At 40.9% G+C, this 24,321-nt stretch overlaps 3 protein-coding genes across 12 annotated transcripts in view; 2 read left to right on the forward strand and 1 right to left on the reverse strand.

The window, feature by feature from the left end:
* Positions 1–10,060, forward strand: part of LOC131689106 (tyrosine-protein kinase Src64B) — a 209,497-nt gene extending 199,437 nt beyond the window's left edge. For all 7 annotated transcript variants that reach the window (XM_058973932.1, XM_058973938.1, XM_058973933.1 and 4 more), the window contains one exon: positions 38–10,060. In XM_058973932.1, coding sequence (XP_058829915.1) covers positions 38–960 — 923 coding nt within the window. In that variant the 3' untranslated portion in view covers positions 961–10,060. The remainder of the gene's footprint in view (positions 1–37) is intronic.
* A 7,826-nt stretch (positions 10,061–17,886) lies between these two features.
* Positions 17,887–19,434, reverse strand: LOC131689107 (adenosine 3'-phospho 5'-phosphosulfate transporter 2). The gene is made up of 3 exons (XM_058973940.1): positions 18,432–19,434; positions 18,187–18,368; positions 17,887–18,132 (listed from the first exon to the last, which is right to left on the reverse strand). Exons 1-3 carry the CDS (start codon positions 19,209–19,211, stop codon positions 17,958–17,960), a joined length of 1,137 nt encoding a protein of 378 aa, XP_058829923.1. The 5' UTR covers positions 19,212–19,434; the 3' UTR covers positions 17,887–17,957.
* A 4,159-nt stretch (positions 19,435–23,593) lies between these two features.
* LOC131689105 (mitochondrial adenyl nucleotide antiporter SLC25A25) overlaps positions 23,594–24,321 on the forward strand; it is a 103,089-nt gene continuing 102,361 nt past the window's right edge. For 2 of the 4 annotated variants that reach the window (XM_058973924.1, XM_058973925.1), the window contains exon 1: positions 23,594–24,280. In XM_058973924.1, coding sequence (XP_058829907.1) covers positions 24,065–24,280 — 216 coding nt within the window. In that variant the 5' untranslated portion in view covers positions 23,594–24,064. The remainder of the gene's footprint in view (positions 24,281–24,321) is intronic. The other 2 variants (XM_058973927.1, XM_058973928.1) reach the window with 1 other exon arrangement.

Raw genomic sequence — 24,321 nt, forward strand, 5'->3', positions numbered from 1 at the left:
CCTGTTCCATTAATGCTTATTTTAAATTTATTTCCAGAAAACGCCCTCGGTCTGTGTCACGTCCTGTCGAGTCCATGTCCAAAGCCACAGCCACAGGTGTGGGATCTCGGACCAGAGCTGCGGGACAAATGGGAAATCAACCGTAACGAGGTTCAGTTGATTCGCAAGCTAGGTCACGGCAATTTCGGGGAAGTGTACTACGGCAAGTGGCGTAATAACATCGAAGTTGCGGTCAAAACGCTCCGCGAGGGAACCATGTCGACGCAGGCCTTCCTCCAGGAAGCGGCGATCATGAAGAAATTCCGTCACAGTAGGCTAGTCGCATTATACGCGGTCTGTTCCAAAGAAGAACCCATCTATATCGTCCAGGAGTACATGTCCAAGGGTAGTTTACTAGATTACCTACGGACAGGTGACGGGCAGTTTCTGCAGTTTGAGGATCTGATTTACATCGCGGCCCAGGTCGCATCCGGTATGGAGTACTTAGAGCTGAAGCAACTAATACACAGAGATCTGGCGGCCAGGAACGTGCTGATCGGAGAGAACAATGTAGCAAAGATCTGTGATTTCGGCCTGGCCCGGGTGATAGCGGACGACGAATATTGTCCGAAACAGGGCTCTCGCTTCCCGGTCAAGTGGACGGCTCCGGAAGCGATCGTGTACGGCAAGTTCTCCATCAAGTCGGACGTTTGGTCGTACGGTATCCTGCTGATGGAACTGTTCACCTACGGCCAAGTGCCGTACCCGGGAATGCACAGCCGCGAAGTGATCGAACAGATCGAACGGGGCTACCGAATGCCAAAGCCAACGAATCATCACCTGCCGGATGATATCTACAGCCTGATGCTGAAGTGCTGGGACGCGATACCGGAGAAGCGTCCGACGTTCGAGTTCTTGAATCACTATTTCCAGAACTTTACCGTCACCTCAGAGGTGCCCTATCGAGAGGTGCAAGACTAAGAAGGCGAACTGTGGGAGTCTGAGTCTGAGTGAACCTTATTTGCTTTCGGGTGGGTCCTACTACACTAGTAAGTTTAAACGTACACAAAGAAACAAAGATGAGCAGACATTACATGTAGACTTTAAACTAAACATACATTACATACATACATACACACACGCAGAGACATTGCTTTACGTTGCTAGGAATCGTAATAAAAACGAGAGAATGTGTTTAACTCAATAGGATAGAGAGTTATTCATTAGATTGAAATGGTTTTGATAGCAGAATAGGTGGCAATACTATGTAGGATCAATTTGAAACTGCGGGAAGCAACTACAATCTGCTCAGAAAATTGTTTTAATTGAGACCAAAATAGAACGCGTGATCTTTTTTTATTTGAATTATAACGGCATTCAAATTTACATTTTTTTTTCGGAAGGTTTTAGTCAGTAGGTTTTATTATTTAACAAACGCTCTTTCTAGAATTGCTGAACCTTGTACCCTTAGTGAACTACGTGTTTTCCGGGAGGTTAAAGTGTTATTTATTCCGAGGCGGGGAAGTATTTTCAGCATCAGGTGATAACATTTGAGGGTCATTGGGTTCGATTCCTTGGTTGCATTTTTGTCCATGGTTGTATCACTGCTGGTAACTGGAATACTGCCGATTGTTTCAACTTGTATCTTCGGATTTAATGATATCGTTCGCGAAATCAGCTTCCTTACTTCCTGTCTTCTCATTGGTGGTGTTTTTGCCGAGTGTGCTGAATAATGGGGCCACGAAATGAACTTTTGCTAGTGGTTTAGCAGGTGTTACTGTTGGACAATAGTTTGTGCTGAAGTTTCTGTATTTGTTTTGATATGATCATTGTTTTTATCTCGGGTACACGCGCGCAGGGGTCTCCGTAGTGTGCTGATTGTTTACAGTAATGACACGTGTGAGACTGATTGTCATAAGTACACATTGTTGTCTGTGAATACACAGATCCAGATTCCAAGGTGACAAAGGAAGGGATGGGTCGTTTCAATCGCATTCTCACCACAGGCACGTTCTCGACAATACCTGGGAAAGTAAGGGAAAATCGTTTGCGCTTAGCGTCTCGCAACCGGAACAATGAAGCCATCTGTTGGTTTTACCATAAATACGTAAATACAAATCGGCAAGCGCAACACAGAGCCGCCAGCTACAAACTTTCGACAACTTTTATTGGATTTAAGCAACAAACACTTCATCGGCGGAGGTACGAAATAACATGCTATTGGGAGCTGGATCACACCCACTATCTTTGGTGTTACAACAGTAGCGTTCGATCGTCCATGCCGTAATTTACTTCCAGTGCTTCGTAAAATGACGAATCCCCCACCCATGCACAGAAAAATTCTGCAAGATGTAACGCATCACATCCAGACAACCGGTCCACCCATTGCCTGTAAACCCGTAGAAAGGCTCCGCACAAATCACGAGCAGCAAAGCTGTAATTCAAACCAATGATGGAGCTGATGGATTTGTCGTACGTCTGCGAGGCAGCCCCAAGAAAAATGGTGATGGGCGGTTTGTTGGTGACTGACAAGACAATTGTGTTGTCTTACCAGATCGCTATCCTGTACCTCACATTCACGCTAAGTAGCCAAAGCCAGTTGTAATCACTTAGCTTGGCCTGTTCGAGTTTACTACTTTCACTTGCAAAATTTTTCATTACGGAAATATTCGGTGTTCGGTCGTGAGCTGAAAGGATAATTTTGCAGCCAATGCATTATCCAGAGCGAACACTGTCGGACCCCTTCGCCCGTTAATTTTGACTAGATGGCAAAGAACAAGAAAATGATACCGACAATCATCGCATTCAATCCCTCGTGCCGAAAAAGCTCCGTTTACAGGTTCTCTAAATAAAGACATGGCCGGCTTGACGCTAAATCTAAAGATTGGTGCGTGTAGAGAAATCACATTGAACCGAGAGATTCAACAGCCTAACCAGCGGATTACAAAGAGCGACTGTACAGAGCTTTAGCACGGACGACGGTGCACCATCAATGCAGCAAAGGATAACTTAAATTTTTGCGTGGCAGTTATTACCATAACTTCAGTTATATGTGAAATACATCACGTGGCATTTCATGTGTAGCTTCTTCTATCTGCATCGAAGTGGCCCAATTATCGTCGATTTGACCACAGTGGGGCCATTTAGCTGGGATGACACGGGAGATAACGCTGAAATGTTCTACGGCTTCATCAATACAAGTGAACGTTTCAATGAACTGCCAATTAAATACTGAAAACATAGCATTCAATGCAATCGCTAGGCGAAAATGCAAAAAGTCTGAAACAGTAGACGCTTCATATACAATTTGAGTGGTACTAAAGGCAAAAGCAACAGCAGAATGATCAGCATCGAGATCAATGAAAGGTTCGATGAGCGAGGACACGGTAGTCACCGGTCATTCAGTGTCATTTACGAGAATGAGATCCACCAGGCGATCAATATGCTATTAAGTTGTAAGTCGAAAAGAGCGTCGCTTCAAGCAAAAACGACATAAGTGACGTGACTGTGATATCTTCTAACAATGGTGGGTCGCTACAGTCGGTGGTTCGTGGCAGTTCCGTTTACCGACATGCTTGCTGATACGGTTGCAAAGGCCTTTTGTAATACGCGGGTAGCAAGACTTGGTGTTTCGCTTGTGGTGCACGGATCAAGTGAGGCAGTTTGAATCTCAATTATTCATGTAACTAACAAGATTGTTTTGAACACCACGTATTCGTACTACTGTCTATCATTCTCAGACGAATAGACTCGTCGAAAGATGAATAGACTTCGTCGCACCCTCAAGGCTGCAATCATGTATATAGACTAGACTGCCCAGAAAAATGATGAATTTTTGAAAACTCAATCGGCCCACCCCTGAGTCGATTCCTAGTCCCACCAGGAGTACTTGCACCAAATTTGAAGCAAATCGAACAAGTCTTACTACCGGACCAACGAGCCTGAAGTTTGTATGGAATTTTTGAACAATTTACATGGAGAAAACTCCCTAGTTCGTATTTTCGCCACTAGGTGACACTGTATGCATCGTATTATCACTATAAGTGAAAATAAGAAAGATAATTTAATTGTCTACAACTTTGTCGAAGACTGCTAGTCAATCCGGCATTGTTAAAAGAAGTTATTAAACTTTTAACGAAGTGCTGTCTGAGTCAGTTTTGCATGGGGCCTAGCAGTGCATGGTTGTGTATCAGTACTCGAGTCCCGCGAACTATACATTTTTGTGAAATAATGGTTAGATTTAGCTGAATAGTATGTTTACAATAATTGTATTAAATAATACGGGCTATGGTTTGGTTAGAAAATTTTAGTTCTGCCTGTGATCGCATAGAGGGCGCCACCACTAACTTTTCATAGAAGAGAGATAGAGTATCAAGATGTTCGGATGAAATACTGAAAAATACCTGCTCTATAACTTTGTAGAAGACACCAAATTTCTATCTACCTCCGTTGAAAAGTTAGTGGTGGCGCCCTCTATGCGGTAACAGGAGGAACTAAATTTTTTTAACCAAAGCATGACTCGTATTATTTACTATAATTCTTGTAAACAAACCATTGAGCTAAACCTAACGATTATTCCACAAAAATGTTTAGTTCGTGTGACTCGAGTACTGATACACAACCATGCACTGTTAGGCCCCATGCAAAACTGACTCAGACAGCACTTCGTTAAAAGTTTAATAACTTCTTTTAACAATGCCGGATTGACTAGCAGTCTTCGACAAAGTTGTAGACAATTAAATTATCTTTCTTATTTTCACTTATAGTGATAATACGATGCATACAGTGTCACCTAGTGGCGAAAATACGAACTAGGGAGTTTTCTCCATGTAAATTGTTGAAAAATTCCATACAAACTTCAGGCTCGTTGGTCCGGTAGTAAGACTTGTCCGATTTGCTTCAAATTTGGTGCAAGTACTCCTGGTGGGACTAGGAATCGACTCAGAGGTGGGCCGATAGGGGTCATTTTTTTCCTGTCACTCTAATATAGACTCCCAGCATCGGTGCACTAAATTATCATAGATTTTGTTGGGCTTACGATCTGCTACTAGAGAGGATGTTAATTGTTCTGTCGCCGAAATAGTCGATGGGCAGACATTACGCACACTAGGAGAATACCTGGACCTGATAGAGAAGTATGTCTGCCAAACGGAGTATCTGAATATACGACTGGTGCAGCAACTCAAACCATCCATACAAAGCCTGGCGTCATCCCCAATGATCAACAGACATGTAGAAGTGTTTGTGTTAGAGCGGATACGGTTAAGCGTTCGCTACAGCGACCCTTCGGCGTATTCGAGCGTTAGGACAAATTTATGGATCTTTTAATAAATGAAAAAGCAACGAATTTCTGTCGACAGAATCAAATCTTCTTACGTTTACAATTTACGGACTCGCCATTGGTTCCAGTAAACGATGATACAACAAAAATTACGTCATCCGGATACCGTGCGAGATTTCTTGTATAACTGGCTACCGTTTGAGATTTTTTGTATCCTTGCTGCGAAACTGGCAGCACGGAACGATTATCGTGGAATAAGTTCATTGAGCGCTGTCTCGTACACTACCGCTAGAAGCATAACTGTCCCATATGCTATGGGAATCCCTATACACATGGGACAATTATGCTTCTAGCGGCAGTACAGGTGATTACAAAACAACGATCAACATGGATCTACGTCTAAACGTTGAACAGCGATCAACCTGGGGCCCTATTCTCACAGTCACGTCACCTAGTAACTAGAAGAAAATTTCCTTCTAGTCACTAGGTGTCGTGACTGGGAGAATAGGACCCATGACGTATTAAATATGCTACATAACAGAGTATGGAATGTCGCGCTCAAACTGGTATTTTTTCTTTTGTTTTTTTTTAAATTTCTACATCGAGGTAATAATTTATTTCAGCCACATTAATTTCGTCGTTACTTGCGTTAACATCGCAAATGTAATTAATAAAAATTTTCAGAATTTCTACTCTTTTTGCTTTTACTAGCCCTCTTAGCGATGGTCTTACTAGATCCTCGAATGACAGACGTCTCCATCCGTTTGTGTACCTGTTTACCACTGTTGTATAACTGTCCATGCCGGCATAACACAAGTATAGGTGCTAAACTTGTGGCTGAGAGTCTCCACCGTTTGGTTGCGACAGTATGAGTTCGTTTACCAATAGATATAGGATGGATCTTTGCGCTTAGGAAAGTTGTTTTGCTGCTATATCTCGCCACGTGTGTTGTTTTCAGGACTTCGTCGTTCCACTCTTGGCAAGTCCGTTTGTTTGACAGAGTATTGGTGAATTGGATCTGTGGGGGGGTTTTGTTGGATTTGCTGGGGAATTTGAGCTAAATTAGAAAGGGTTATTTTAAAGTCGGGAAGATCTGCAGGTATTACTGGGCGAGGATTTACATGATAAAGTAGGGATCTGTAATAAGTAAGGGATCCGATCTCTCGTAAATGTCGATTTATTGCAAGTGATTTGCATTTCAGCGCTGATATTTGCAGTTTAAAACCTCCCTCGTCTCTATTGCGGGCCAGTTGCACAATTGGGACCAGAGAAATATGCCCGTCAGCGATGTAATTTTTGCTATGTGTACTGCAAATGGTGACAGTATCGATGACATGTACCATATCCTGGAAGTGCTGAACGTATTCAACATGATAATTGTTTATTGAAGGATTTTAACAGCATTGGTTGATTGTATCCACGGGTTGTTAATATCATTGCCTCCCATGACTCCAACGTCAACGGCAATCGACTTTCGCTCATTTAGTTTGACACCGGCAGCTATTTAGAAGCGAGCGAATGGCCCTCTAATTGCCTCGATCTGCTTGTTCGATGTCACAATCACGCTAATGTCTGCTACCAGCAAATCGAAATCGCATACTACTTAAAGCCTGCTTATCAGTGGATGCAACTGCAACACGAATAAGTGCATTGGAGCGGATCTCCTTGTCTAACCGAGTGTTGTGGTTCGAACGAGCACGACAGACGGCCATTGATAAGCAGTCGCGATGTGGCTCGACTGGCGATCCCTAATAAAATATGAATGAGATCCTCATTGATGCCAAGCGAGCGCATGGTTGCGAAGAGGAAAGAGTGTCTTACTCTATCGAAAACGTGGTCCAGATAGAAACTGATGAGTTTACCGGCGCGACAACTGTGACGCAAATCAGCAATTCAATGTTTGAAAGCGAGAGTGGCTTGAAAAATGTTTCGCTCTGCGTTCGAACATTTCTGCCCTTCGCTCAGAATATGGTGGCCCTTCGTCACCTGGTCTAATCGTGTTTTTAATATACTGGAGAACAGTTTGTTGTCACCATTGAGAACCGATGTCGGGCGAAACGATCGGGCTGTCTTCTACGAAAGCAGCGGGTAGATTGCCGCTGAGTGCTTCGTTCAGCAATAATTTTTTTTCTCGATGGATGACTTCGATGCGTGCGGTGGTAGAACCACCGTAGAACTTCCTTGGGATCGCATCACAGCCGGCAGATTTTCAGGGTGCGCTATCTCGTATTGCAGCTACAATTTCTGCTGTGGTGATCTCGCTCATGCAAGCCTCGTTCAGTGGTTCGTTTGGTAGGACAACTCTCTCTGAGACAAAGTTATTTTCGTTTCGTTCACAGTACAGACTCGAGAAATATGCGGTTATATGCGCCTAGATTTCTTGTAGTAAGTTTCATTTATCCTCATGAACGTGTGCAAGAAGTTCCGTTGAAGCGCCAGCATTTCACCTTTCAGTCGTTTGATGGTGGGTAGCATTTCTGGATGTTGGTAGTGCCCGTCGAACGCTAACCGTAGCTCAGTATATAATCGTAGGTGTTCGCTATGAAAATCCTCGAAAACTTCACGAGATTTCCATTAGAAAATAGATTTTATCTTTTGCTTAGCATATTCCAACCACCATTGCATCCATGAGCGGTAGTTTCTGTGCTATCTAGTCCAGTATTGCCATTTAAATTAGAATTCACAAAATTCTCGTCGGTCAAAAAGTTGGGCCGGAGAGACCAAGTCCACTGCTGACATATATGCGATCGAGTCGAGATCTTGCATTCCTATAGACGAATGTGAACCCTTCATCGCTTAGGCATAACTTCTCCCAGACATCGTGTAATTGTAGTTATTGTACGGCTGTTCTGATAGCGGGACTAGCAATAGGGCTGCTAGAGTCGCACGTTCGAAGTACACAATTAAAGTAACCCGCTAGAAGTACATACAGTGTGCGGTGTCGGAGATAACCTGCCAATGTACCACTGAAGAAATCCTCCTGGACGTTTGAGGAACCGGAAGGAACGTAAACATTGCAGATTGTCGTGTCTGGCACTCTCAATGCGATAAGTCGCCCGTCCAAGCTCCGCTCGACGTGAGAGACTTGGATGTGTTTCTTCAGAGCAAAAGCGGTACCTCTTCTCATATGGCTTACACTGCAGAAAACGGCGAAGCTAGGCAATAAGCTGTTTGTGCTCCACTTCTTGCAGACACACGATATCGAGACTTTGGCTACTGATGAAGGTTCGGAGAGCGTTTATTTTCGTGGGATTTGTTGTCGTACCGATGATGTAGGTTGCTATTACAGTTGCTCATGCTCCATTTCATCGTCTTCGTCATCCCAGCGTGGCTTTTTGCACGGCTGTCGGTTTCGCGTTTGTCGGCTATTTGTAGATGTGGAGGACTCGTCGGTTTCGGTTTCGTTCCCATTGCTACTCTTGCTTTGTGCGCGTATCCTTATAGTAGGCCTTTTAAACAGATCAGCTGCAACCGTGCTGGAGTTAAGTGGTTCGTCAGTTTGCGGTGGTGCTCGTTGCGATAACGTCGGTCTTTGCATTTGTTGCGGTTCTAGGCATGAGGCAGCTACAATCTCTGCAGGCTAGTTGCTACTGTGCGCTGTCATACCGGCTGCCTCAGGCAGTTCTGGAAATGTCTTTGGAGCTAGAGATGGTGGTGTCAATAAGCGTGGTACGGCCCCTCGCTTGTTTGCTGACTTTTTGCCAGCCGAACTTTTCGGTTGCGGTTGTGGCACGTTTTGTTTTGCCACATTTACGTACCTCTTTTGAATCAGCAGTTTCTTGTTTTGGACACAAAATATGCCTGTGTATGATTGCTCTTTACAGTGTCGGCAGGATTGCAGTTGTCCTTTGTACACAACGAACGCTTGTTCTTTTTTATGATTATCCGGGCCGACCAGATGCCGAGTGGTATGCCACCGAATTCGGAACCTTCACCCCATGTCAACTCACGAATCGTTAGCACATCACCGTACGTGCTCAAAAATCAGCAATCTTCTTTTCGCTCACACATTCGGGGAGGTCAAACATTTTTACTTTAAGGTGCAGATATGTGGAAGCCAGGAACGCACGCTTGTTGCTAGGCACCGACGCGCTTGTTTACATTGAGAAAAAATGGAATTGGAAGTGAAAATTCAAACGCACAAATGAGAGTTTTCGGACATTTTCCTTCGGTCATCTGCACCTTGGAAGAAAATTTGAAGTTTTGTTAGTAAACGATTAAAGTTTCGTGGGAGTTTTGTGCAGTGGTGCGTGATTAAAGTGCATTTGAAAAAGTGCACTGAACATGAGAAGAAGAAAAATAAGAGTGTTTCGAAAAGAAACCCCAAGTGAAGAGGGGTGATACTTTCGCACAAAATAAGAGCTACGGATGGAATTCCGTCAAAAACTCGGCTTGATTGTATAGTAAATTGTTCTAGATTCGGGGTACACCGGCAAGGTTAGTGTATTGAAAATATATTTTTATATTTGCTCATGTCAGATACATGGTTAGGCAGGGGAGAGGGGTGTGTGCGGCGTAGGAGCTATGTTGTGGCTCGCTTGTATAATGTTCTTAACACTTCCATCTTCCATGGTTATTCGAAGTTCGTGTTCGTCCACCACTGACCCCAACGAAAGCACACGCTCCACTTCGGTGGCACTGTACTCTCTTGGCATCTTCCAGTTTCAGGTCCAGCAGTATACGGCAAAAAGAATGCACTTTTTCAAATGATGGCTTAACGGGAAAGCTCGAAGTTTTTCAATAGTGTTTTCTCGTTTCATTGCGGACCCTGAAGACGCAACGCGGCACAGATAACTCGGGCGGAGACTCTTCGCCTACTCTCAAAATCTTCATCTCATCCGCTCAATTATTGAGGCAATTGCGGATCTTCCTTTTGAATTGTCCTGGGTTTTTGCTCGGCTCATATGGCCACCCTACCATTGATCTCCCGAAGTAATGATCCATATACAAAAATTACACACGTGCACTGAAAATGAAAATTTTACATTCAATTTAACGTAATTTTTAAGCTTTCTCACAGGTAACCAAGGAAAAAAACAATGGAAAAACAAAAGTCATGATTCGAATAAGATCGAGATGTTAACATCAATTGAGAGGCTGAGAGTAAGAGTGGGTTAAAATTTTGTTCAGAGCAAAAGTGGGTTAAAATATTCTGTTAGATCAGAAATGGTATAGTCATCACACCTCAGGCAAAAGTGGATCAAATATTAATTCGCGCAAAAATGGTTCGACAAAATTTTCAGGGCAAGACTGGTATAGAATATTAACCCATTTTTGCGCTAAGTAAAGAATCAGAATTTTCTTATTCGGACTTGTGGGAAATGAAATTTTATTAAATTTTTCGATGCCTTAGAAATCGTGTAATATAGGATCCGTATAGGTCAATAGGCATCGGAAATTGACGATTGCCGCCATTTTGAAATCCAAGATGGCGACTTCCGGTGCCCACAAAGTAGTGAGAACCACCATCAATATGGGTGTCATTTGAAAGGGGATGGTGAGCAGACATCGAAAATTGACCTTCACCGCCATTTTGAAATCCAAGATGGCGACTTCCGGTTACCAAAAAATAGTGAGAACCACCATCAATATGGGTGTCATTTGAAAGGGGATGGTGAGCAGACACCGAAAATTGACCACCACCGCCATTTTTAAATCTAAGATGGCGACTTCCGGTTACCACAAAATAGTGAGAACCACCATCAATATGGGTGTCATTTGAAAGGGAATGGTGAGCAGACATCTAAAATTGACTTTCACCGCCATTTTGAAATCCAAGATGGCGACTTCCGGTTACCACAAAATAGTGAGAGCCACCATCAATATGGGTGTCATTTGAAAGGGAATGGTGAGCAGACATCGAAAATTGACTTTCACCGCCATTTTGAAATCCAAGATGGCGACTTCCGGTGCCCACAAAGTAGTGAGAACCACCATCAATATGGGTGTCATTTGAAAGGGGATGGTGAGCAGACATCGAAAATTGAGCTTCACCGCCATTTTGAAATCCAAGATGGCGACTTCCGGTTACCACAAAATAGTGAGAACCACCATCAATATGGGTGTCATTTGAAAGGGGATGGTGAGCAGACACCGAAAATTGACCACCACCGCCATTTTGAAATCTAAGATGGCGACTTCCGGTTACCACAAAATAGTGAGAACCACCATCAATATGGGTGTCATTTGAAAGGGAATGGTGAGCAGACATCTAAAATTGACTTTCACCGCCATTTTGAAATCCAAGATGGCGACTTCCGGTTACCACAAAATAGTGAGAGCCACCATCAATATGGGTGTCATTTGAAAGGGAATGGTGAGCAGACATCGAAAATTGACTTTCACCGCCATTTTGAAATCCAAGATGGCGACTTCCGGTGCCCACAAAGTAGTGAGAACCACCATCAATATGGGTGTCATTTGAAAGGGGATGGTGAGCAGACATCGAAAATTGAGCTTCACCGCCATTTTGAAATCCAAGATGGCGACTCCCGGTTACCACAAAATAGTGAGAACCACCATCAATATGGGTGTCATTTGAAAGGAGATGATCAGCAGACACCGAAAATTGACCATTTCCGTCATTTTGAAATCCAAGATGGCGACTTTCGGTTACCACAAAATAGTGAGAACCACCATCAATATGGGTGTCATTTGAAAGGGGATGGTGAGCAGACACCAAAAATTGACCTCCACCGCCATTTTGAATTCCAAGATGGCGACTTCCGGTTACCACAAAATAGTGAGAACCACCATCAATATGGGTGTCATTTGAAAGGGGATGGTGAGCAGACACAGAAAATTGACCACCACCGCCATTTTGAAATCTAAGATGGCGACTTCCGGTTACCACAAAATAGTGAGAACCACCATCAATATGGGTGTCATTTGAAAGAGGATGATCAGCAGACACCGAAAATTGACTATTACCGCCATTTTGAATTCCAAGATGGCGACTTCCGGTTACCACAAAATAGTGAGAACCACCATCAATATGAGTGTCATTTGAAAGGGAATGGTGAGCAGACATCTAAAATTGACTTTCACCGCCATTTTGAAATCCAAGATGGCGACTTCCGGTTACCACAAAATAGTGAGAGCCACCATCAATATGGGTGTCATTTGAAAGGGAATGGTGAGCAGACATCGAAAATTGACTTTCACCGCCATTTTGAAATCCAAGATGGCGACTTCCGGTTACCACAAAATAGTGAGAACCACCATCAATATGGGTGTCATTTGAAAGAGGATGGTGAGCAGACATCGAAAATTGACCTTCACCGCCATTTTGAAATCCAAGATGGCGACTTCCGGTTACCATAAAATAGTGAGAACCACCATCAATATGGGTGTCATTTGAAAGAGGATGATCAGCAGACACCGAAAATTGACCATTATCGCCATTTTGAATTCCAAGATGGCGACTTCCGGTTACCACAAAATAGTGAGAACCACCATCAGTATGGGTGTCATTTCATACACCTTTAAAATTTGAAGATCCAAGGAATATTAATAAACCCAAAAATGGATTGAAGTGAACCAAAAGCAAGTTTATTGAAAATTAGCATTTTTTCGCTTTTTTCCTCATATAACCTATTTTAAAACCACTAAAATTAATATGGAATGGCATATATAATATTTTTTGTTGATGCGAGTAACAATCACAAAATTTTAATTTCGCGCGGGTCGATCATTCTTATCCAGGGGGTGGCATCCGTATGTTGATGTACAGACGTTGACAGTATCCAACATATAGTGGGCCCAGTCGCTTCTAGGCTCATACCTCCCATGCTCTTGCGCTTCTAGGCTCATACCTCCCATGCTCTTGCATTGGGTTGTTTTATCTTTAGTGTCTTCATGCCTCATCCACGAAGTATGAAGTGTGTGGTGCTGCATCCATGATGACTCCACCACCCTTGACGTGAGAGTGTCTTGGAATGCTCGAGTCGAATAAATGGTAGTTAAACTGAATCGGATAGCGTTTCCGAGTGAACGTAACGATTGAGCATTTACTCGGATGTAAAACCATTCTGTTTAGGTCACACCACGTACTAAAGCTCTCCAGTTCACTCTGAAGAAACTCGGAATCGGTTTTATCCCGTATTTGTCGAAAAAATTTCATATCATGGGCGAAAGAAGGGCGGGGTCCTTGTAATTTAATATTGATGTCATTAAAGTAGAGGAGGAAAATTAATGGACCGAGATGGCTACCTATTGAGATGCCGGATGTAGTGAAGAATGGTGCAGATAGGCAGTCCTTCATGCTGATTTGGAATTGCCTTCCATCGAGGAACCAACGCAGAAGTTGTCCATGAATACCGAGTTTGCCCAGCTTCGCTATTGCGACATCATGGTTGATTTTGTCGAAGGCCGAACCGATCCATGTGAATAGCATCGGTTCGCAATTCGTCAGTAAATCCATCGAGTACATATGTTGTAAACGAGAGCAGGTTGGTCGTTGTCGATCATTTAGGCATAAAACCATGTTGTTGCAATGTAATGTTTGCAGTGAAAGAAAATCGGATCTAAAACGGCTACTACTGAACACTCCCTTTCAAACGTTACCCATGTTTATGATGGTTCTCACTATTTTCTGGTAACCGGAAGTGACCATATTGGATTTCAAAATAGCCTAATTGTCGATTTCCGATGTCTACTGACCACCCCTTTCAAATGACACCCATATTGATGGTGGTTCTCACTATTTTGTGGTAATCGGAAATCGCCATCTTGGATTTCAAAATGACGTAATAATCAATTTCCGATATTTACTGACACTCGCTTTCAAATTATACCCATATTGATGATGGTTCTCTCTACTTTGTGGTTACCGGAAGTCGCCATCTTGGATTTCAAAACGGCGTAACAATCGATTTCCGATGTCTACTGATCCTTTTTAAATGACACCCATATTAATGGTGGTTCTCACTATTTTGTGGTAACTGAAAGTCGACATCTTGGATTTCAAAATTACGTAATAATCAATTTCCGATATCTACTGACACCCCTTTTCAAATGACACCCATATTGATGGTGGTTCTCACTATATTGTGGTAACCGGAAGTCGCCATCTTGGATTTCAAAATGGCGGTAATGATCAATATACGGTGTCTGCTAACCACCTCCTTTCAAATGACACCCATATTGATGGTGGTTCTCACTATTTTGTGATAACCGGAAGTCGCCATCTTGGATTTTAAAATGGCGGTGATGGTGAATTTTTGGTGTTTGCTGACCATCCCCTATAAAATGACACCCATATTGATGGTGGTTCTCACTATATTATGGTAACCGGGAGTCGCCATCTTGGATTTCAAAATGGCGGTAATGATCAATTTTCGGTGTCTACTGATCATCCTCTTTCAAATGACACCCATATTGATGGTGGTTCTCACTATTTTATGGTAACCGGAAGTCGCCATCTTGGATTTCAAAATGGCGGTGAAGGTCAATTTTCGATGTCTGCTCACCATCCCCTTTCAAATGACACCCATATTGATGGTGGTTCTCACTATTTTGTGGTAACCGGAAGTCGCCATCTTGGATTTCAAAATGACGGTGAAAGTCAATTTTCGATGTCTGCTCACCATCTCCTTTCAAATGACACCCATATTGATGGTGGTTCTCACTATTTTGTGGTAACCGGAAGTCGCCATCTTGGATTTCAGAATGGCGGTAATGGTCAATTTTCGGTGTCTGCTCACCATCCCCTTTCAAATTGCACCCGTATTGATGGTGGTTCGCCATCTTGGATTTCAAAATGGCGATAATGGTCAATTTTCGGTGTCTGCTCACTATCTCCTTTCAAATGACACCCATATTGATGGTGGTTCTCACTATTTTGTGGTAACCGGAAGTCGCCATCTTAGATTTCAAAATGGCGGTGGTGGTCAATTTTCGGTGTCTGCTCACCATCCCCTTTCAAATGACACCCATATTGATGGTGCTTCTCACTATTTTGTGGTAACCGGAAGTCGCCATCTTGGAATTCAGAATGGCGGTAATGGTCAATTTTCGATGTCTGCTCACCATCCCCTTTCAAATGATACCCATATTGATGGTGGCTCTCACTATTTTGTGGTAACCGGAAGTCGCCATCTTGGGTTTCAAAATGGCGGTGGTGGTCAATTTTCGGTGTCTGCTCACCATCCCCTTTCAAATGACACTCATATTGATGGTGGTTCTCACTATTTTGTGGTAACCGGAAGTCGCCATCTTGGATTTCAAAATGGCGGTGGTGGTCAATTTTCTATGTCTGCTCACCATCCCCTTTCAAATGACACCCATATTGATAGTGGTTCTTACCATTTTGTGGTAACCGGAAGTCGCCATCTTGGAATTCAAAATGGCGTAATTATCGATTTCCCATATCTACTAACCACTTCCTTTCAAATGATACCCATATTGATGATGGTTTTCCTTGATTGGTGATAAATCATTTTTGAAAACATTCTTAGAATAAAAATGGAATATATATCCTCTCAGGGCAAAAGTGGTATATCTTTTTAACCCACTTTTGCGCTAAGGTTTTTTTTGTCCCATTTCTGCTCTGACTGGTACTTAAACCGGTTTTGCTCTAAATAAAACGTATACCGCTTTTGCTCGCAGCGAATTTTTAACCCACTCTTGCTCTCAGCCTCTCAATTGTATTTACCGTTTACCTAAGTTAACGCCGAAAATAGCTGAGTTCCCTGTTATTAATATTGCCAAACGTTCTGTTTCAAATCTACGAAAACCTCTCTTTCTTCGATGGTACAACGCAGTTTCTCAACCTTATATTTGCTACTAACTATGCACGTATGTGATGAAAAAAGACGAGTGCGACAAACATTTAGTTTCGTAGAGTATGTAGTCCGCATGATTAGATGATGATGAAGCGAGTGGGGAAGGTAAATCAACTAAATGAAGAAAAAACTGTAATACTAGTCGTCAACACACAGATTTAACCGTCAGCGCAATGAATTCTTTTGTAATATAGTTTCCTATTAGTAGCGAATTCAGTGCATCTATATAGTCAAATTCACCGTTTTTGGATTTTTGGTTAGCTCAAAAAAATTCATATTTCTCATCACAAATTCGAAAGCAAAAAATAACCTAACTGCCATTTTTACATTCTTTACAACTATCTTTAATTTATAGTGGCCCTGTTACTTTTACCACCTTTTACCTTTCACATTTAGAGATACCCAACAAAACTAAGCACATATTTGTTCGATTTAGTAATTGTGAACGCTGAAAAATGCCGTAGAAATGCTACAAAAGTCATGCTTAGTGAGTAGATAGATCTCGGCATCTTGTTGAAACGAAGTACTAGAGCTGTGTGATCGTAGTATGCGTGAAGTGCAGCAGTTTCCTATGCCAACGCGCAACTCAACCCTCTCATCGGCTAGTGTTGTGAGGTGTAGTAGCGAGAGTGCTATTGCTGCATTGAAAACTTGAATTATATTACTAAATAAAAAGCAACCGAAACAACTGAAAAATCACTTTTATGACTATTTATATTTATATAAATTAATTTACTGAACATATTAATTAAAACTACCAACCAACACTTTATCGTTTGGTTCATCAGGCTATACAATTAGGAAAACACAACAAGGGAAAGGGACAAAATCATTCAAATTTTATCTGCATACGAAAGAAAGTAATTTTCAAACAGGAAGTCACACTTTTACTCTCTACTCTGTATCTCTAAACAAACGAAATTTAGCGAAATGAATCTGATTAGAGGCAATCTTATCGAATGTAAAGGAGTAACAAAATGCATTTCTGTCCAACAACAAAAGTACGATAATTGCCAATAGAAATGTTTTTTTGGGTTACATGCCCGGGGACTAGGAGGTCATACGAATCATTTCAATCATCCCAAAAAAAACTTTCGGAATAATAACAACCAGTGAAAGTGTGACCCCCTTCCCCGGGCTTGATTACTCAAACCGTAGGGCACGCATACCGGAACAATAAATCACCATTAACCAATAGAGGAAATTTTAATACCCTCCCATTCCATAACACATACCACAACAAAAAGAAAAAAATCAATTTTTAACAAATTTCCCTGCTAATGAAGCAAAGTTTACAACTGAGAAAAAAAAGAATTTTTACAAACTGAATCGCGCTAAACATTTTATACACGTAAACGAAACCCAATTCCTACCACACCGCCCTTTGCAATCAACCGATGTTGTTTTTTCCTGCTTTCGGGGGAAAACGAATGCCACAGCCATATACAGGAAGGGACACCGAACAGAAAGAGCGCGCGGGTGTATTGTACGTACAGCAGTCGCAAATTAGTCTTTCTAAATAAGCGATGGAGTGCAAGTTAAAGAAAAAGCAAACATCATGAAAGATAAGCTAACAACTGAGAAGCATAAATGCAAATGAAAATAAAACGATTAAACAAATAACAACAAAAAGAACATTAATCATAAGCTCTATTCGTATAAGGCAAGACAAACAAAAATGACACACACACATGCAAGTGGTGGAGAAAAAACCAATTCTATGTTTAGTGGTTTGTTGTATGATAAACAATATAATAAAATGGAAAAACTTTGACAAAATATTTAAAAGCTGCTGGTGTTTGTGATATTTCACTTAGCATATGCCGAAATCCGTTTTCTTTTCCTTTTTAATGTTTCGATAATTTATGTTACCTAGCGCAGTGGAACAATAATTTAATAAACACTATCTTATATTACACTTCTAGTAGTAGCTTCTTGGAACTAGCCGAAGAACTTCCCCCACGGAATGCCACTTTGTAGTATACTCGCTTCAAAACTTTATTAATATCGCCGAATGTAAGTTTGCTTCGCTTACTGTAAACATTGAGATAGATTCCTAGCACCACAATCAATCCGGACCATAGGTAACTGAAATAAAAAAAATCAATACCATTGCTCTAAATGAACCCTAATCCAACCTACTTTATGGTGAACGGTTTGCTAAAAAATACGAACGACAATGCAATGGTAACAGCTTTCCTGGCGGTCGTTACGGTTGCTGCCAGCGGAGCTCCACACGTTCGGACAAGGGTAAGAACAATTTGGATACCTAGGTAACCCGATAAGCTGAATAGGAAAGCGTAGCCGTAGGTTTCGACCGGATGCTGAAAAAAAACCATAATTTAGTTGCTACAAAACAATTCAATATTTTATCTGACCAAGCGTACCTCCATGCAAAAGACGATCCCGGTAAACAAGTTCCCTGTAACGAGCATGATCACCGACAGGTAGACGAAACCGATTCCGTACGAATAAATCACAACCTCGTTGTTAGGTGCCTTGTGCTCTCGCATGGCCTTCTCTTGAACATTACCGATGGCGGCATCACACAGCAGAGCCAGCGAAATTAGAACCACACCGAATGTGTTAAAATTAGGCGACACCTGTGAGTCGGCCAATGTAAACAGCGTCAGCCCGGTGCACATTGCAAAGGCAGCAAGAAAATCCAGCGGTCCATGCTTTTTGCCCTGAATCAGAATGCTGCCGATCAGCACCGGAACAAGTTTGCAGCATTTGAAGATGACCTGCGTCGGATAGTTCAGATAGCCGAGGCTTGAATTGGACAAACCCATGGTACCGAGGGTTAGAAACGCCAACAGAACGTACGTTCTCATCGGAATACACCGGGGAGTTTTGACCCGTTCCATGAATCGCTCTATGTAGCCAAACGCGGTATAGTACGCGAATTGAATCAACGTTAGGAACCATCCGTACGGTTTGAATCCATCCAGTGTGAAAATCAACTCCTGCATGTATCCGTACAGTAAATAGAGAACGAAAACGCCGGCGCAGCATAGCAAAAATTGCGTGGTCGTGTTGTAATATGTAAGATCGAAGAATAAAATTTTCATTTCCTTGCGATCTCCATCTGGACTGGGTGCATTTCGTTGGCGATTGGTGCTCTTATCACCGATGTAAATCACTTGGTTGCCATTATCGCTCGACATTTTCGTCGCACTTTTGCCGGACGAACTTGTTCGCCGAATGTGTTATATTTGATTCGCGAGGTTAATCAAACATGCTTAAAACTTATCCTTATCACGATAGTTAAACGATAAACATACTTGTTTAAAAATTATTAACTATTATTTTGAAATAATTTTGTATCTGAAAATTGCAGATACAAACGAGATGAGGTATCTCGGCCCTGTCTCGGACCAAACACGAATTATTTTGTAAATAAACCGCTGTCAAAAATTCAAATTCAAAGGCGGGCAATGCGCAGTGGCGTTGCGTATGATGGGATTCAACACGCCAGCTTATGTTGGCTTCACTCATTTTTCAAAGAAACGTCAAAACATTCACCCTCTTGGATTATAGGGCAACCAAAAAATATTCAATCCCAACTAAAAAGTATCTGAATGTCAAAATCTTGTCAAATTTACTTTGACAATCAATCTGACAATATTAATATTAAGGGATGTGGAAAGATGCATTTAGTGTCAAATCCAGACTGTCAACATACTTCTTTATTTAAAATTTTAATATTATTTTCACGTTTCCTGAGTTGGAAAAAACATTGTTGCAATCATGAAAATCAGCTTTATCGAAGTATGTAATAAAAAAAGATTTTTTGCTCTCATTTAATGACTCAATTTTAGTAATATTTGAATGGCTAAAGCAATATCTAGTGGCAAAAATGTCAAACATTCACTCGGGTTGAAGTCAATTAAAGTTATAGCAAAAACTGTGGGTGACAGGAACAAAGAAGTAGGCATAAATTTGGCCAGTGTTGCGCATTCCTCTGTACGGGACTCTATAATAACACAGACTCTCGTATAGGTTGGTTCAGTCGCATTCACACCACCCGAACACAATTGAGAATGCCAGGGAAAAACTTTCTCCAAGTGTCGTTTGTGTGGATTCCACTTCTCTATACTTCGACATGAATCTCTTAATATAATCCGTACTAGTATGAGATGCCAAAACGTGCAAGCGAATTTCCGTTAGATCAAGGTCCACATACACGGGGACCTTGGTTTGACTTTTCATATTCTACGTAGTATTGCATGTTGTTCTTCGCTACGAAGCTTTCTTCCTCGGCTGAGAAGTTTAACGTTATCAATACTACTTGTCTCGTATGGTGTAGCTGGATGTGTGAAACCTCTGTAAGAACAAAGTTCCATTTTCACCTTGATCAACTGTTCCACCTCACGCGCTGTATCTATGTCTAAGACGGGTCTGCGAAAAATCAATCACGATTGTGTTTTCCCGTAATTTACTTTGTGGCACGCTTATTTCACTCGCAGTTGGGGGCAACGGAACTTTGCTGTGTGTATATGTTATACGTAAACATTTGAGCGGTGCAGCGCGGCACGAGTAGCATAATTTGTTTGTATGCTGTTTGCAAGCTATGCGCTTTTTGACTTCTGATATGTACGAGATGAGGAAGCATATGCTTGCACCATGCATTGTTTCTTGAGGATGTTTTTCGTGCGAAACCTTGAAAATTGAATGGTGTAGGGAATAAACCCTAGATATATGAGTCACACCGAAAAGCGTTAATGTTGCTGTCATTTGATTTAATTTCAAGCTAAATGAATATCGGCATTGCATGTCCCTTATGTATTTGTATTTGTCCTTTGAGCATGTTCTCTTATTAAATACCAAAAATTTCTCTGCGAATTGAACCTATGCTTAGGAAATAAATGAATAAACGAGCTAAACACCAACACGTTTACGGCCAATTTGTTCATTTGAATGAAAACCAGTTTTCGCTGAAAACCGATTAACAATGTTAATACAAACTATACGAATCCGTAGAAATATGTGATCCTACATACGTCAAGTATTATAAAATTAATAATATGTAAAACTTTTAATTTGTTTTAATTTGTGTTTTAAAATTATGTAGGACATCGAACAAGATTTATTTTAGGTTTAAAATCTCAAAATCGGATCTTCAGAATAATTTGAAGAACGTAGAATATTTTGTAATTGCACTTGCATGTTTTACGCAATATATTGTAGTATATTGAAGTTTTGTGAACCAGTACAGTAAAATCGATTCATCGTGGAAGCCAATGTGAATCCAATTTAATTTCAAATTATGAACTTCAAGACTTATTAATAACGCAAAATAAATTGTTAGTAGAACAAAACGTGACGAATTCGGTGGATAAGTCATCATTCGTGAAGCTAGCGTCCGAATTTAACATTTTGCACCGTCATAAGCTTCCGTTGTGTGTATCAAGGCGTTGTGAAGCGTGCAGTTTACAACGTATTTTGAGCATACACGATTCTGTATCACACATGTAAATATTATGCGTATTTTTTAATACCAAATTTTTAATAACATTACTCCACTGAGCCCTAAGGGCAGATCACTTCTGATGCATTTTAAAAAATCAGCGAAATCAGTGCAATGTATTTTGCGTTGTGTGTAAGACGTCAAAGCCCTACACAAAAACTTGCCCTATGTTCAACAGAACGTCGAACAAAGTGAATCAGCGTAGGAAGTTTGTTGAACAAACACTCCCCCAGTGAAAAGTTGATGCAAAAATGGAAATTAAATGCATTTTTTCTAATTTGATGCAAATTTGTTATACATTCCTAGAGTGAGCTGCCCCTAGACTGAGCCTGTAATTATTGTTATCAGAAGTCATGAAGCATTTTGGATAAACGATTTCGAATATTACTCCATATTAAATTCTCTCAAAATTCTTCAATTAACTTGTTTAACAGAATTCTGACAGAGAATCCCTCATATATTATGAAACAAGCCCTAGAAATTATTGGAATCGAGACGGTTCAATAAGTTGACCCAGAGAAACTCAAAAATCTTCATTCTACAAAAAATTGAATAATTTTAACAATTTCCATCCGATTTAATCCAATAAGTGCTAATTTGTATTGGTTATTAGCAGGCTTCAATTTCCCTTAAAATTATAATTTTTAGGATCGCTTTATCTTGCCCAAAATATTGACCAAACGCTCTTTTTTATTCAAAAAATAACGAAAAATTAAGAAAAAGTTGAATAAATTCGTAAATAACGCCAGAACCAATAGTCGCACTGCAACAAAATATTCTAACGATCGAAAGTGAATTCAATTACCTTTAATTCAACATTATAATATTTCATATCGATGCACAACAACCGAAGATATTTGGATTTTACTGAACGTACTTTTTATTTTAAATGTAAAATTCATTTTTTCATTGTAACTCGAAAACTGTTCTACTGTAAATTTTTTGGACCTCATTTTCGGATTCAGCTCACGATTTTACATTGAAAATGACCACCAGCTTATTTAGTTCAGAAATGCTGTAAACTGGTGTTATAGGTAGGTCTTATGCACTTCATGCATAAAGACGGTTTAAAACCAGCCTTAGGGAGTAATATAACAACAAAACTATAATTTTCTCTGTGACAGTATAGTAATTTTACAAAAATTTACAGTAAGTTATGCTACAATATGGAAACAAAAAACCTTATCGTTTCTACTGCAAATTTCAATGTAAAACATCTTAATATTAGATAAATCGATGCTTTTCCGTACTTTTTTTTTTCTTAGAAACAGTAAAATTAAAATAACAGTAAATGTGAACTAAAGTAAGATTTACTAAACTAAAGTAAAATTTATTGTAAATTGTAAATTTCTATCCGGGACACGAATTAAAACTTATTTGACTTTGCTTCTATTTTTGAAACTGCGTGCTTTGAACTAAAATTTTGAGAAGTTTTTAATGAGCGTGCTGAAATACGGCGGGCAAAAAATGAGATTCTGAATTGTCATTTTGACAGTAGTCATCGTTGACGTATGACTGAACTAAAACAGTCGCTTCGCAGCGGTGCCAGATTTGCAGACATGTCTGTATTGTGCAAAGACAAGGACTGTCTTGATATAGGGACTTTGTGTATTGTGCAGATTTTTGGTAGTTTTGTTCTGACTTCCCTAATAAACCTCGTATGATTTAAGAGTCTAATGACCTGTTCAGGGTATCATCCAAACAATATATGGAATCGTTGGACTATATGGGTTAAAGTTCGTGTATAATATATTTTATTGGGGTTGTTATTCTTTGGTAATATTTTTATTGGCTCCAAATATTTACAAACTTTTAAAAATAGTAGAAGATTTGTTATCGAAATTATTGGTCTCTTTGTATTCAAAAGTGCACCAACACTTTAAACAATATTCTCAATGAATGATAATAATTATTATGCATTTTCCCCAGATTTTACCAAAGCTGGTGGCATCCCTGCCGCTTCGTCATGTGAAGGTGTGACTGACACATTTTCGGAGAAATCATTTTCTCTTGCTCTGTCCAATGCGGTATCATACGAATTTTCTCGATTTTCTTCTGACTGGCGTTTATTTCTCGCGTTCGTCTACAGTAGTTTTTCGGTCGTGGTCGTGATCGCTTTCGAGAGTGTTTTATAAAATTTCGTCGCGTTCCATGTGTGAAAAAACGCTCTGGTAAAACAGAGGAAAAGCTAACGAGCATTCTTTTTCTTTCTCCGGGTCGTAAAATACGTGTGCTGTTCACATGTTGGTAGGTGAATTGAATAAAAAAAATCCGGTTTGTGTTAACGAAATGTAGAATAGGAAGCATCTCGTTTGCCTTCTAGAAGTAAGCGAAAAAGTTCCAGCGTTGAATCTTTTTTTTTCGCTTGTGCAAAAACGTGAGACAATCCCGCGAGTGAGTCAGCAGCAGTGCCTGCTGCTAGTTCCGTGGCAAAAGTTAACGCTGGTGACTGTGATCGACTCCAGTTTGCAGTAAGGGTTTAGGTGGTGAAAGTGAATATCCGACAGCGGGGAGAAATTTGTTCAACCTCTGTAGACCAGACGGTGTACGATGGTTAACTTGGGTAGCAGTCCCAGCAATAGCAATAGTTCGGAAAGCAGCCAAGTATATCCCGGGGTGCACTATTTGCACGAGTTGCCCCAGGCGGACGAGGAGCGGCTGGAGAAGATTTTCAACAAACTCGACCGAGACGGGAATGGCCGCATCGATATCCACGATTTGTCCGCGGCGCTGAAGGAATTCGGACTGTCCCATGCGTATGCAGAGGTACTATACGGTTGGGGAGATAATTCTTTTTTTTTCGTTCG

This window comes from Topomyia yanbarensis, chromosome 3, assembly GCF_030247195.1.
Source record: "Topomyia yanbarensis strain Yona2022 chromosome 3, ASM3024719v1, whole genome shotgun sequence".
NCBI classification, from domain to species: domain Eukaryota; kingdom Metazoa; phylum Arthropoda; class Insecta; order Diptera; family Culicidae; genus Topomyia; species Topomyia yanbarensis.